At 42.9% G+C, this 14,034-nt stretch overlaps 1 protein-coding gene across 4 annotated transcripts in view; it reads right to left on the reverse strand.

The window, feature by feature from the left end:
* PTPRJ (protein tyrosine phosphatase receptor type J) overlaps positions 1-14,034 on the reverse strand; it is a 75,758-nt gene that overhangs the window by 29,793 nt on the left and 31,931 nt on the right. Inside the window, exon 1 of one of the 4 annotated variants that reach the window (XM_068944854.1) lies at positions 2,824-3,169. The exons of the other annotated variants lie outside the window; for them this stretch is intronic. Within the exon in view, the coding sequence (XP_068800955.1) occupies positions 2,824-2,826 (3 nt within the window). The 5' untranslated portion in view covers positions 2,827-3,169. Of the gene's footprint in view, positions 1-2,823; positions 3,170-14,034 lie in introns of those variants that run through there. 4 annotated transcript variants of the gene reach the window in all.

Genomic DNA, 14,034 nt, shown 5'->3' on the forward strand with positions numbered 1-14,034 from the left:
CTAGGTCAGGGCTGTGCTCAGATTAGCCAGAGGTTATCACTATTAAATTTAAAAAGTAGCCGGAGGTTACGGTTATTAAATCTTGTTCCTCCATGCTAGCAGGAGATCAAAAGACGCACTCTCTCCAGAAGCAAAGCAGGCCAGCCGGTTAGAAATGACCCAGAAGGAGGAAGCACTTCAGCTCTGCGCTGGTGAGAAACTCAGCAGAAGGTGGCTTGGCGTAGAGAGGCCCCCTTCCAACCTGTGGTGGTCTTGGTGGCAGAGCAAAAAGAGGTTGGTCATCTTTGCTTGGCAAAGTGCGCTTGTAAGAAGCAAGGAGTCAACTCCTGGTCTTCTCTGGTGCAGGCCTACTCATAGCTGACAACATGTACAGCAAAGCTTGGGACACAGAGATGTCCTATGTCCAACTGTGACACTCCTCCTCAACCCTTCTGAGCGTTTGGGAGCCCAGTCAGATTGCAAGGTTAGCCGAAAGTGAGGAAATGTCTTCTTCTGCACTCAGGTCAACAGCTCTTCTTATATTCTTTCACAAGCAAGTTGGCCAAAGGAAGAAGAGACTACAAAGGGAAAAGCAGCTCTTTTGAAGGCAGGAAACTTTCCACGTGCCATCCAGAGTAACGGTGCTAAGCTATCAGGAAACAGCTGCTGGGTGGCAAGCAAGAGGTGAGAGATCCTGAAATGCAGGGCAATCTAACAGCAAAGCCAGGAAGATGCTACGTTTGATAAAAAAGCGAAAGAGCAATAAATAAACAGAAATAATTTTAAAAGCCCCACCACAGTACTGAGTATGTCACAGTATTTTCTGTAGCCCTACAGGCAAAACAGCAAAAGCCTGACATTATTCACAACCTGTCCTTAAGTTACTTTCTCTCCTGTAGGAACGCATGAAGATGCCACTATTCTCAAATCCTCAGTTTCTTAAGTTTCTCATCTCCTTCTCCCCAAACTCAGAGCCCAGGGACATAGTGTCCTTCCTGAGCATCACACAACAGACATCACATGAGGGAGAAACACAGCCCTTGGACCTCGCTCCCCGCCTCTCTGTTTCTTACCTGCCAGCTCAGATGAGAAGCCCATCCATTCCTGGTTTATCTCTAGCTGCAAATATCTGATCTAATGGCAAATTATCACAAAAGTGCTAGGAGCTCTCTTGTACAGTCACGCTCAGATATCGTTAATGATGCTCAAACAGCAAAAGGGAAGTTATGCTAAATTTCTGTCTTGTAATGAATGTTTCCCTGTCTTTTTACTTGCTTTTGTTTATCGCGCACTTCCGCTGTCTCAGAATACCCCTCTAACTTTCCAGAAACCTATGTGAAAACCGAGTGCAACAAAGCACACCCCCTCAACAGCAGACAAGCCTCCTTCTGAAACCCCAAACCACTACAAACAAATGAACCCGTTCCCAAATGTCAGCTTGCCTGACTCGCTGGGCTGTATTTTTCAGCAAGAGCCATGAACTGAACTCTTCCCTGGCTTCATTTTATTATTTAATGAGACAGTATTTACACAAAACATTTGCTTATTATTTCAGGGGATAATCATGCTGAACACCTGACTCTCCTTGTGTTCGCTTCTAATGTATCAGAAGCCCTGCCATTTCAGCTTTTCTTTTCAATTACATTAAACCATGTTATTCATATATAAAGTTTGTTTTTTTTTTCCCAACCAACTAAGTATAACCTCTAATTAAAGAACAAAAAAGCCCACTACCCCCAAAAAGTAAGAAATACTTAAGAGATCAAAAAAAGAAAAGAGAGCAAAATTAGAAACACTGATTATTTGAGCTGAGCACTAGGAGGGATGCACATATGCAAGCTCATCACTGTCATCAGCAGTCGCAAATGAGTCTTTCAGTGTGTCACACAGCCACTCTCAGCACCTCATCAAAGGGTGCCCGAAGAGTCCAATAATTAATCTGCACTCACATCTGCTCCTGCCTCCCTCACTCACGCAGTTTAGCTACCAGGAGTGGGTAGTGCATAATCAACACAGGATTAAGCTCCAGATATACTCCTCAGATATACAGTGGGTCACATAATTAAGTCTTCTTATTAGTCATATAAGTAATCTTACTGATGAAGGGAGCAAGATGCATGCAGGAAAACATTTTCAAAAATACTAAGTGACTGAGAAGCCTGAGTCCCACCAATATTCAGCAAGACTCAAGGGCTTTCCGAAGCAGGAGTGGAAAGGTGCCTGCTATACAAGCGGGCAAGAGGAGCTGTGGGAGCTGGCCAGTGGGTGAGGGACAGCACTGCCTCCCTTTTCGCGTTGCCTAGACTTTAGACCAGCTTGGCTCCACTGGCAAACAGCACTGTCTGGCAAAGTTAGGCTTCCCGCATGGGGAAAAACCTTGTCTGCAACAGCCTACCTGCCTGGGGTGCTCCAGTTTCCAAAACAAACAAAGTGGTTTGGTTAATGTAAATACAAGGTTAGGAAGCTGCCTCAACCCTTAAAGTGAACAAACCAAAAAAAACCCTTAGCCACAAATCCTTTCTGCAAAGAAAGCTTGAGCCTGCTGCTTATTATTTGTGTGCTCACCAATGCGTGCCTTGTGACTCAGACGCATAAAGCCAGGAAATTAATCATAACCCTCTCAAAGCTAACGATCTCTCACAGATGTGTACCTTTATCTTCTTCTCCACCCACCCATCCTCTCAGGTTTGGAACACCACCGCACAAATGCCACAGAGTGATCATGGTGGTCTCCAAATTCCTCCTTGAGCTCCTTTCACTAAAGTGATGGCAAGTAGGCCACTGGCTAACTGAGATTGGGAAGAGGGACCCTCGTTTCCTCTTTTCCCTGCTGTGCCCACCTACCATTAGTTGTCTCGCACCCACAGCTACGTGCTTCAGGGCAAGGCACCGCTGCAACCGTCATGATGGTGTTTAAGGCTCCACGCTTCACTGCGCATATTCAGCAGGCTCAAAGCAGAGACGTTCCCCATGATCACTGCTCAGCCAGCAAACCTCAACCAGCAAGGCCACGTAACTCAGCCTCTTGCAGTCCTCTCTTCTGTCTCCAATATGTCATACTCGGCATGTGAAAGTATTCCTAGGAAAGGTTTTGCTCAAAGTCACACAAATAAGTGGAAACTACACCCTGCAATGTCATTGTGAAGTCTTGCAATAAAGAAAGCGGGATTGCCTAAATACTGTATCCACACAGACTGGCAAGGCTCTCCAACACTTGCTGGCTTTCTAGGACTCACAGGGCACTGAATACTAGTCCAGCTGGGGGATCTTCTCCCCTCTCCGCTCGGAGAGGGCTTCCTGGACACCTTCCTGGAGGACGCAACAGTCAGCAATGGGCTGGAGTTTGGATAGGTGCCATGCTCTTGTCTTTCAGTCCTTCTCAGCACTGTTGCACCTCATGCGTTTCCTCATTATGCATAAATTAATGAAGTCCATAGGCCTATAGAACTGGATAAGAAAAATGCATCAACTGAACTGGGGCTGTATTCCTTTCTGCAGCCATTTACCTTGCATCCAAACTTAAAATTACATGCTGTCCTGTATGCAGGTACTTAAGAACCTACATGAACCTAGTTCAAGCAACATGCCTTACTTTGGCAACTTTTTTTTTTTTTTTGGGGGGGGGGGGAGGAGGTGCAAAAAACGGAAAAAAAAGGGTTGGGAAAAACCCTGGGGAAAAAAAGGGTTACACTAGAAAATGAACTAAGCCATAGTTGCACAAAAATGTTTTCATCCACTTTCTAGTTTCTTCCTAAAACATCATAAATCTTCAATTCCAGAATGCTTCTCTGCCTTTAAGCAGATAACTTCTGTGCACAAATTGTTACCCTATTATTTTACCATTATAAAGTGCGTAGAAATTCATGAAACTTAAATGCAATTAAAGGCATGTGGAGCCAAGGAAAGCAAGAGTTTTCCCCCATGTTTATTGTAATAAAATAAGAAAGGTATTGTGGATTAAGCCAGTATGCTGCAGAGTAGCTCCGAGCTGTGCTAGCAGGACAGAGCAACAACTAATTTCAATGGTATTTGTGGATATGCAGCCCTTCCGCATCAGGGCCTTACTATTTGAAGGTGGAAGAGTCAACACAAGCCTAAGTTAGGAGATAACATTTAATTGTGTAACATAATTTTGCTTAAGATCATAAAGTGACTACTTTCTGGATTATGTGCAAGGGTTTTTTTCCCCTTTGCAATGCACAGCTCTGCTGAATTCCTTTTAGCTGTAACCTACAGCAAATTTTTAATCAATTCACATTAACTCTAGATGAACTCTGTAAAGTGATATTTATTCTCTTGGAATGCAAAAATGATAATAGGCTGAGGCAAGCGTCAACTCCACGTTTTCCCTCTGGTATCATAGGCAGGCACACAGGGCTTATTCACAAAACACCATTTCACAGAATGTTTAGTTCATTTCTTATTTTGTAGGTGTAAACGGATTTATCCTGGGGAAACAAGCTCTAATTTTAGAACTAGAGCACTAAGTTTTTGCAAGATCTTTTGAGTCTTCTCCTCTTTTAACCGAGTGAGCAGCTCTATTAATAAGACTACATGGACGTGGGTGGGGGTCCAAAACCCAGAAGACAACGACTGAGCTGATGCTTGTTATTACTTGGGTAGGGCTGGACCCACCCATTATATTGTATTAGGAAGCTATGCAAACCCCCAAAAGCAGTCTGGATCCATAGACCACTATGCACAGGCTATTTTGAGCTACTATGCAGTTTTGTGAAAGAAGAAAGACTATTTCCACTTTGCATGTATTTATGTTTGACCCCTGACGTTTCTAAAAATTCTGTCTTCCCTGAAGCAAGCAAGCTTTCCTCCCAAGGACCAAATATCATTTTTTCCACTGGGTTTTATGAAAACAAATGAGGAGATTCTGTTTTGTGCAGCATCTCCAGTGAACTAAAAACGTGGTGGAAGACAGAGCCTTGTAGGAAAGCCAAGATGAGAGACTGAATGAAAAGTCACAACCAAACATACTGGAAAAAGAGTCTTTCCTTCCTCTCCTGATTTTCCCCTCAAGTTTTACGTGTATCGGCTTCTCAGATGGCTACCTGAGGAGTGAGGTATATTCTGGAATTTTCTGTGCAACATATCCAAAAGAAAAAACACAGAACGGTTTTAAAAAGAGAAGAGTGTGCTTACTGGACAGTGGCAATGAATAATATTTAAAATAGCTACTTACTAAAAGTCAAATTGTTATCACACTTAAGCTGAGTATCACACCGACACTGGCGCAACTGCAGCTGGGAGTATAACGAGCAATGCCTGAGCCAAAAAAACTCCTCTTTTAATATGAATTTTCAGTAATTCCTGCCAGTTATTTTCTTTTAAAACTAAGTGTTTACAGCATCAACCTACATTTTCTGTGAACAAGGCACATTCCTGCCTGTAGCCTACCAGCACTATTTTTTCACTCTGAGTCATTACTCAGGCACACCCTGGAAGAAGAAGGATACAATGAAAAAAGAAAAAAAAGGAAAAAAAAAAAAAGACTCCTGTGGAAACCGCACAATGCTAACAGTCCCCAGATTTGCAGGGTTGGCCACCGGGACAACATGGAAAACATACAGCGGCGCAGCAGGCTGTCCTCTGCAGCAGAGTCATGAAAATGAGGGGCATTTCCTGATAGTGGCCCATTTCGGACTCGCTTGGCTGCGAGTGACTGAGGCTCTATTAAAGTAGATTTCACTTCCCCAAGGCGGACACTGGAGAACAGGCTCTGCAGAGACTTTGCTTAGAAAAGCATTAACATATACTTTATAAACAGAACCACACTGGGCTGGATTTCGTTTGAGAGCTTTCAGTGTAAAACCAGCTGTAAAAGAATTTTTAAAATTACCTTAAAAACTCAGATGCAACATCTCAAGAAAGAAAGAAGACTTAAATGCAAAATAAAGCCTGAATTTTTGATCTATAACACCTTGCCCAGGGGGCAGGAGAACCAAGGCCTCGGAAAGTCTTCAGCTTGGGAGCTCAAAACTCTGGCTCACTACATAGAAAATCCTTTTTTTGCTGGCAATCTCGAGGCTGATACCTGTGAAGCTTGTTGCTTCCTGCCATACTTCTGTATTTCTCTTTGGAGCATTCATCCTTATGCTCATACCAGGCTCATGAGATCTAGCTCGTTTAAAAAGCAATGAGGTGTGCAGCTGGGAGAAAGCAGCCTGTGGCCACGGCACACCATGAAGCCCTCTAAGACTAACCTTCATCTCCTCCTTCATGCGCCATTAATGTTTATTACCTTTTATTTATGCTCCTTCAGCACTTCTAACTGTACGTAAAACACTCCACTAGTGTTCAAATAAATTATCTGTACCGCATTTCCACCGCACGATACTTCAGGAAATCCAGTAAAGAGAGAAAAGCAGTTATTTTTACTTCTGGCCATCCACAAACAGCCACTCTGGTTTGGTAATGTTGTCTTGAGACCACTAGAGGCCCCAATGCAACCATCAAACTCCAGTCTGAGTGACTAACGGTAGTGAGAAATGCCGAGACTCCCATCAAAGTTGACGTAGTCAGGAAGGTACAAGGACAAGGATGACATTGCCAGAGCGCACAGTGCAGACGTAGATGGAAAAGCTGGTGGAGCCACTGGTCACGTGAGCCACCATGATCCGCACTGGGCTGGGGAAGACCAGCTCATTGCATCTGCAAGCATCACAAACTGGTAGTAAGGGAAGTAACTTTACACAATAAACTACTGACTGGACTGTGGAATTTCTTAGCAGTAAGTTAGATACTACATCTCACATCTTCCGTTGCATTACTTTGCATTAAATCTACAGTTTTTGAGGAGGTCTGAAAAGTATAGTAGCATTTGATCAACTTTTTCAAAAAAAGCATAAATTGCCTCGTAGCAAATCACGTGGAGCCAAATCTTTGCCACCTCTAAAGTACATCAAACCTTGGCTGATCTACAAGGATCAGATCATCACAAACACAAACAACCCAATGAACCAAATTTCATGTTTTTCCCATATGCTGTTGCAGTGGCACGGGGCAGGGGGAAGAACACCCTTGAGGTTTGCCTTAAACTGTCAGCCCATTTAATCCTCTAATGAATTTAAACTTCAGCAAAAGACAAATGGACTGAAATGCTCAAACATGTAGTAGCACTCCTTGGAAGGAACAAAAGACACCATTGTGCTGCCCCAGTGAGTTCATGCCGGCTGGGGTAGAATGTCTTTCTTCCTCCCCTTTGAAGAGAAGCTGAATAGACACAGCATTGGGAACTGGCTCTGCTGTCACCCTGTCCCTAGGCTCGCTTCTGTGAACACACTGAGGCCGGAGGAGAAGTTATTCACTGACAACAGCTTGGGTCCTCTGCACAAGCGAATATACATGTCTATAAAAGGCCGACTTCATGGCCAGCTGTGAGGACCAGTTATTGTGGAAAAGCTCTGGGTGATGCAATGTCAGAGCTGGAGATCAACTCCACACCACAGTCCCAATTAACCACAAACTTTTCCCTCTAGAAGAATATCTGTAGTTCTTTTCTCTCTCCAAAATATACGAAGGAGTTGCTGTATGTTTGGCTTAGCTCTGATAAAGAGCAAATATCTAGCAGCTCATTTCAGACTCTTATACTTAAGAGGAAGATGTGCTTACATGTTTTGAGACTCATAATAAACGCGTTTATTCAAAAAAAAAAATCACATATTATATTATTATGCAATATTTTCTTGGCCTTACACATCAGTCAAAAAAATAAACAACAAAATCCCTTAAAATTAAAAGACAATTTTTATAATATTGTAGTCATCACTGGACTAGAGCGATAATACCACCAATACAGCCTCCATAGCCCTTGTTATTCCCATGCAATTCAGGGTTTTCTGTTACCCATATCATTAGAATAAATAAGCATATCTGTTTCTATTGCATGGTCCAATTAAAGTTTTCCTAAAAGGTTACTGAAAACAGTGTTAAAAAACAGGAGTTCAATTAAGACAAACACTCCTGAAATTTACCTAACTTTATCCAAACTGATTGTATCACCAGGAAATTAATAACCACCACCAGCAAGTTCAGTCATGAAGCAAAATTACTTCAGTGAGAAATTCACCTTCCACTTGATTGTTTTTCTTGCAAATTTTAAAAACACAAGATTTTAAAAATAAAGCTTCTGTAAAAGTTGTGCATTTTTTAAGACAAATATAGATATCTATTTTATAAAGGCAGCCTACTGTTTAACAGATTTCCTTGGCAAAATGTTTTAATAGCACTTAGAAGAACTATTAGAAATAGCAGTACATTATTAAGAACAATTTTATTTCACAGGTCTCTACCTCTTTTCACAGAATCACAGAATCGTTTAGGTTGGAAGGGACCTCTGGAGATCACCTAGTCCAACCGCCCTGCTCAAGCAGGGTCCTCTAGAGCATATTGCCCAGGATCACATCCAGACGGCTTTTGAATATCTCCAGCGAAGGAGACTCCACCACCTCTCTGGGCAACCCGTTCCAGGACTCTGTCACCCTCACAGGAAAGAAGTTTTTTCTCAGGTTCAGATGGAACTTCCTGTGGTTCAGTTTCTGCCCGTTGCCTCTTGTCCTGTTGCTGGGCACCACGGAGAAGAGTCTTGCCCCGTCCTCTTGACAGCCTCCCTTCAGATACTTGTACACATTGATGAGATCCCCGCTCAATCTTCTCTTCTCCAGGCTCAACAGGCCCAGCTCTCCCAGTCTTTCTTCATAGGAGAGATGCTCCAGTCCCCTCATCATCTTGGTAGCCCTCCGTTGGACACTCTCCAGTAGCGCCATGTCTCTCTTGTACTGGGGAGCCCAGAACTGGACACAGTACTCCCGGTGAGGCCTCACCAGGGCTGAGGAGAGGGGCAGGATCACCTCCCTCCACCTGCTGGCAACACTCTGCCTGATGCACCCCAGGAGACCATTGGCCTTCTTGGCCACAAGGCCACATTGCTGCCTCTTGCTTAACTTGTTGTCCACCAGCACTCCCAGGTCCTTCTCCGCAGAGCTGCTTTCCAGCAGGTCAACCCCCAGCCTGTACTGGTGCCTGGGGTTATTCCTGCCTAGGTGCAGGACCTTGCCCTTGCCTTTGTTGAACTTCAGGAGGTTCCTCTCCGCCCACCTCTCCAGCCCGTCCAGGTCCCTCTCCATGGCAGCACAGTCTTCTGGTGTGTTAGCCTCTCCCCCCAGTTTAGTATCCTCAGCAAACTTGCTGAGGGTGCACTCTGTTCCTTCCTCCAGGTCATTGATGAATATATTGAACAAGACTGGACCCAGCACTGACCCCTGGGGGACACCACTAGCCACAGGCCTCCAACTTGACTCTGCGCCATTCACCACAACCCTCGGAGCTCGGCCATCCAGCCAGTTCTCAAGCCACCTCACCGTCCACTCATCTAGCCCACACTTCCTGAGCTTACCTAGGAGGATGTGATGGGAGACAGTGTCCAAAGCCTGGCTGAAGTCCACACAGACAACAGCCACTGCTCTCCCCTCATCTACCCAGCCAGCCATTCCGTCATAGAAGGCTATCAGATTGGTCAAGCATGATTTCCCTTGGGTGAATCCATGCTGAACACTCCTGATCACCTTCTTGTCCTCCAGATGCTTAGTGAGGACCTTCAGGATGAGCTGTTCCATCACCTTTCCAGGGATGGAGGTGAGGCTGAGAGGCCTGTAGTTTCCTGGCTCCTCCTTCTTGCCCTTTCTGAAGACTGGCGTGACATTGGCTTTCCTCCAGTCCTCAGGCACCTCTCCTGATCTCCAGGACCTTTCAAAGAGGATGGAGAGTGGCCTAGCCGGCCACTTTTGGGAGAACTACCCCTACAGGAAAACAGCAAAGGGGCAGTAACAATTGCAGTACCATCTTCCAACTACTTTGGTAGGATCTTACTTTGGATGGGTCTGTAGCTACAACTACAGCCTCAAGAGCGACTGAGAAAGAGTGGAATATTAAAAAGAACTAATGCTGGCCAGGGTATGTCAGGCTCCAACACTGCAGAAGAGACTGCACTACTTCCTCTCTAAAAGCTTTCTAATCTTGGGTTAAACCATGGAAACAATTTCCCTGCTCCATCACCAGGATACCTTGGAAGCAGAGACGGGCTAGAACTTTATGATTTATAGACATACACGTTTATATGGTTTCACACATCAGAGATGAAACAATGTCTACAACAAATGGTATTTCCATCCTGGATACATTTTCCTGTGGCTTGATGTTCAGTCTTTATCTTTTTATACATCACAATAGCCATAGTATAACATCTCAGCTGTTTTCAGGGAAGGAACAAGGACATACACCCAGAAACAGCTCAAGAGCAATTACTGCTAGTATTTATTAGCTTATTAAAAAAAACAAAACACATACACAGGTAAGTCAAATTTTGCATTAAAATATGTCTAGGTTACAAGTGGAATTCTGACTGGCCTGTTAAAAATATACTTTTAAAAATATACTTTCACATCTGCATGTTTAATGCTGACAATTTCCAAAGCTTTGACTAGAAATCCCACATAGATGTTGCTGTATGTTTGGACCCAGAGCTATGGAGAGGGGTAGAGGAGAAACCCAGCACCAGTTTACCAGGATGTATTTCACCATGCGCTAACAGATGAGGCAAAGCCTCATCTTCCTACTCATAAATAATAAAGCCACATTAAACTGCCATTAAGACAAAGACAAAACCAAGTCCTCCACGCTATCAGTATATTTTATGCATGTATTACAGAACACTAAGTCATTTACTGTATTTGCACATATAACAGCCGTGTTTCCCCTGGATTAGGGTGCTAGGCATGCTTATTTGCACCTATCTGTAAACTGTTGCTCACCACCAGTAAAGCCAGTGCAGCCTTTAAAGCACCAATATAGAACAGTAGCTAAGCAAAGATTAAGTGTTCTGCACTACACTGCTGAGTATGTGATCTTCTGAGGTCAGCAATAAATCTTTTAAGATAAGTTCATGAAAAAAAAAAAAAACAAGCAAAGTCAGGGCACTGAGTCAGAAGTTGAAGCCTTGTATCAGATGACATAAAACATTTAACTGACCTTTGCTACCCTCTGCTTGGCTGTTCACCTGCACAAAATGCCGCAGGTAGGGCAGAGAGATAGGAGTTAAGAGGAAGTAACTGCTCTCCAGCTGCTAAAACAACATGTAACCTTGTACCTTTTGGTTGACGTGGTTGCGTGGGCTTCCACGCTGCCTTTCCTGAGCAATTACTTATCTGCCTGGGGCTCTTTCCTCATCTTCCAGTAAGAGTTAAACCCACAGTGATTCACTAGCTGGATTCCTCTGTACCACTCGCGTCTCTAGCGGAGGTAGTCAAAATGTCACTAAGTTATATAATACTGACAGAAACGTGACTACCTGAAAAACAGGTTTGAATAAAGAATGTTAAACTTTCAGAAGTATAATTATGCACCGGGAAAAAGCAATGTGTCTTTCACAGGCTATGGCAGCATACCACAACTCGCACCATGGCGCTTTATTGCTATTTATTTATTGCTATTTATAGCAACTGCTTGACAGCAGATTAACTGGAAAAAACAATATAAAACAAAAAAAGCACTTTTACCAAGGGGCCCTATTGGCAAAAGTTTTTGCCAGGATTTTATCCGAGTGCAGTAGGGTTTTATCCTTGGACAGCATGGCTCAGACCCCCACCCTGTGCTTCAGCACCAATGAGAAGATATATTGCAGTCACTAGCTGGTATGAGTTATAACTAGGTGAAAGACAGCTAAGACATTTTAATTACCCGCAAGGCGTACCAAGCTGGGTCGAACCGAAGATGGCTCTCCACCACACACAGACGGTATATTCAGTGCAAAGCTGAATGAGAAAGGCATTAGCTTAAATTCACTAGTGCAGACAAGGGCTTAGTTTGGAAAGGTGCCTGATCAAGCCACCGCACTGGGAACGCGCCCACAGACTTTTCTCTGTCGAGGGTATGCCTCCAGATGCCACATGTGTCTAGATAACCCTGAAGGGCTGAACACCTTCATAACGGTATTTTCTCTTTTTCTTCTCCAAAAATGTATCCTGTCTGTATGACTCAACCTTTTAAATCTGCTTTTACAACACTTTCCCCCTGTACAGTGGGTTTTATTTCCATGCTTGCTTCTTCTAACAGTATACCGGCATGTTGTGAAGACCGTGTTCACAGCCTGCTTTGCATCCGCAGGCTTTAAAATTGTCTCTCAAAGACACTTTCCAAAGCACATTCCTTACAAGTAGGACAAACAAAAAGGAAAGTGTTTGAATAACTAAGGAGTTTCCCTCTTGCTTCAAAACAGAGGAGAAACCAGCAAGTGCGTGCCCCTGCATGTTACCCCAGGCCCCTAAATGCTGACTGCCAAAAAGATGTGCTCTGACTGTATCTGATACTGTGGAATGTAAGAGAGAAGAAATAACATTAGCTGTTTCTCAAGTGCCCGATTAAAAAAAAAGAAAGAAAGAAAGAAAGAAAGAAAGAAAGAAAGAAGAAAAAGAGAATCTTATCAAGAGCTGTCTCTAACAGCAGGGATAGGTTAACAGAAAACTGGCAAGATTCAAGTATCCTATAAGGAGTAGGCAGATAGCGATGCCAAAAAACAACCCTTCAGTCTACAGAGTCACAAGAACATTTGTCAAGAAACGCATCAATGTTAACCCAAATCACCCCACACATAAGAGTGTGTATTTCTGAACAGAGATTTCAATACATGTACTTCAGACAACTGTGCTTCCCTATGGACTGCAATAACATTAAGTTACATATTTTTGCTAAGACATGACAACTAAGGAGGCAGGAATCCTATGCCAGCAATGACAGCCCAAGCACAGAAAAATTAACTTATTACTAACAGAAGTAGATTGCATGGTCAATTATTAAGCCCAGGGACAGCCCTTGCACTGAAAATCCAGGTACCACAATAAAATGCAATAATTAGATGGGAGAGGCTCCAATAACATCCTCCACATTTTTGTTCCAGTGCCTACTACATAATATATCTCTGGAAATGTATCAAAAATTGAAGTTAGATGATATGACTTATCAGAATTTAATCTTCATGTTTTAATAAATGAAAATGTATTGTACTTGTTACCTCTAGATCAAAGTATTTGCATTGCCGGTTTCTGAAACAGTCTCATCTAAGTAACACCCTTTACACCCTACTTTCAAACTCAAGTACTACCCACACTGGAGATAGTAGGTTGAAATAATCAAGAGAAGAAAACAGCATTTTATTCTTTCCATTCTTTACCGTGATTTAATTAGAATTTCTTCCCAAAATATATTGCCAATTTTTGAATAGATATTTCTCTTGCAGTATTTCAACATAAACTGTATGCAAATCCCCCAAACCCCAAGAATTAAAAGGGAGGTAATAATTTAAGCTCTTATATTGCTCTTATAAGCTCTTACACACCTATCCTACATCATGTATATACTTCATGTGTTTATCAAGAGTCTTAACACATATAATAGTCTATGAATTTTATTTCATTACTTAATTTCCTTAATATCAATTTTACTGTTAATACATCAACAGAACTCATGATAAAAGTATATTTACAACAACTGTCAGAATAACTTGGTGCAAATGAAGGCTCACATCCTCAGACACCCTAGAAATACAGTGCCTACACAGCCATACAACCCAAAATAGACCAGAACAGATACGGTCTTCTGCAGAAATGACCTTGCCAATAAAGCACTAGAACTTCCTTTTCTTCTCTCTTTTTTTTTTTTCCACACCCTGAACAGACACCCAAGTGCCAGAGCTGCTTTGAATAAGGATGAGCTTAAAATGACTAATCATTTCCTTCATTATTATAGAGAGCTTATGTTGCCTCTGAGATATCTTGTTTGTGTTTCCATGAGACCTAGTTCATTCTGCTGCAGTGTCCCAGGTCTTGGTGCAAAGTACTCTTTCTAAAGCTATAGGCTTAAAACAAACAAACAAACAAACAAACCAACCAACAAAAGTAACTCCTCACTTGTCTGAAGGAATCATGTTGGCTTATCTGCCAACCTGGATCCATGCTGCTCCTGACAAGCCTGAAGAGCACTTAACAGCAAAGG

Source organism: Struthio camelus, chromosome 5 (genome assembly GCF_040807025.1).
Source record: "Struthio camelus isolate bStrCam1 chromosome 5, bStrCam1.hap1, whole genome shotgun sequence".
Lineage (NCBI taxonomy): Eukaryota > Metazoa > Chordata > Aves > Struthioniformes > Struthionidae > Struthio > Struthio camelus.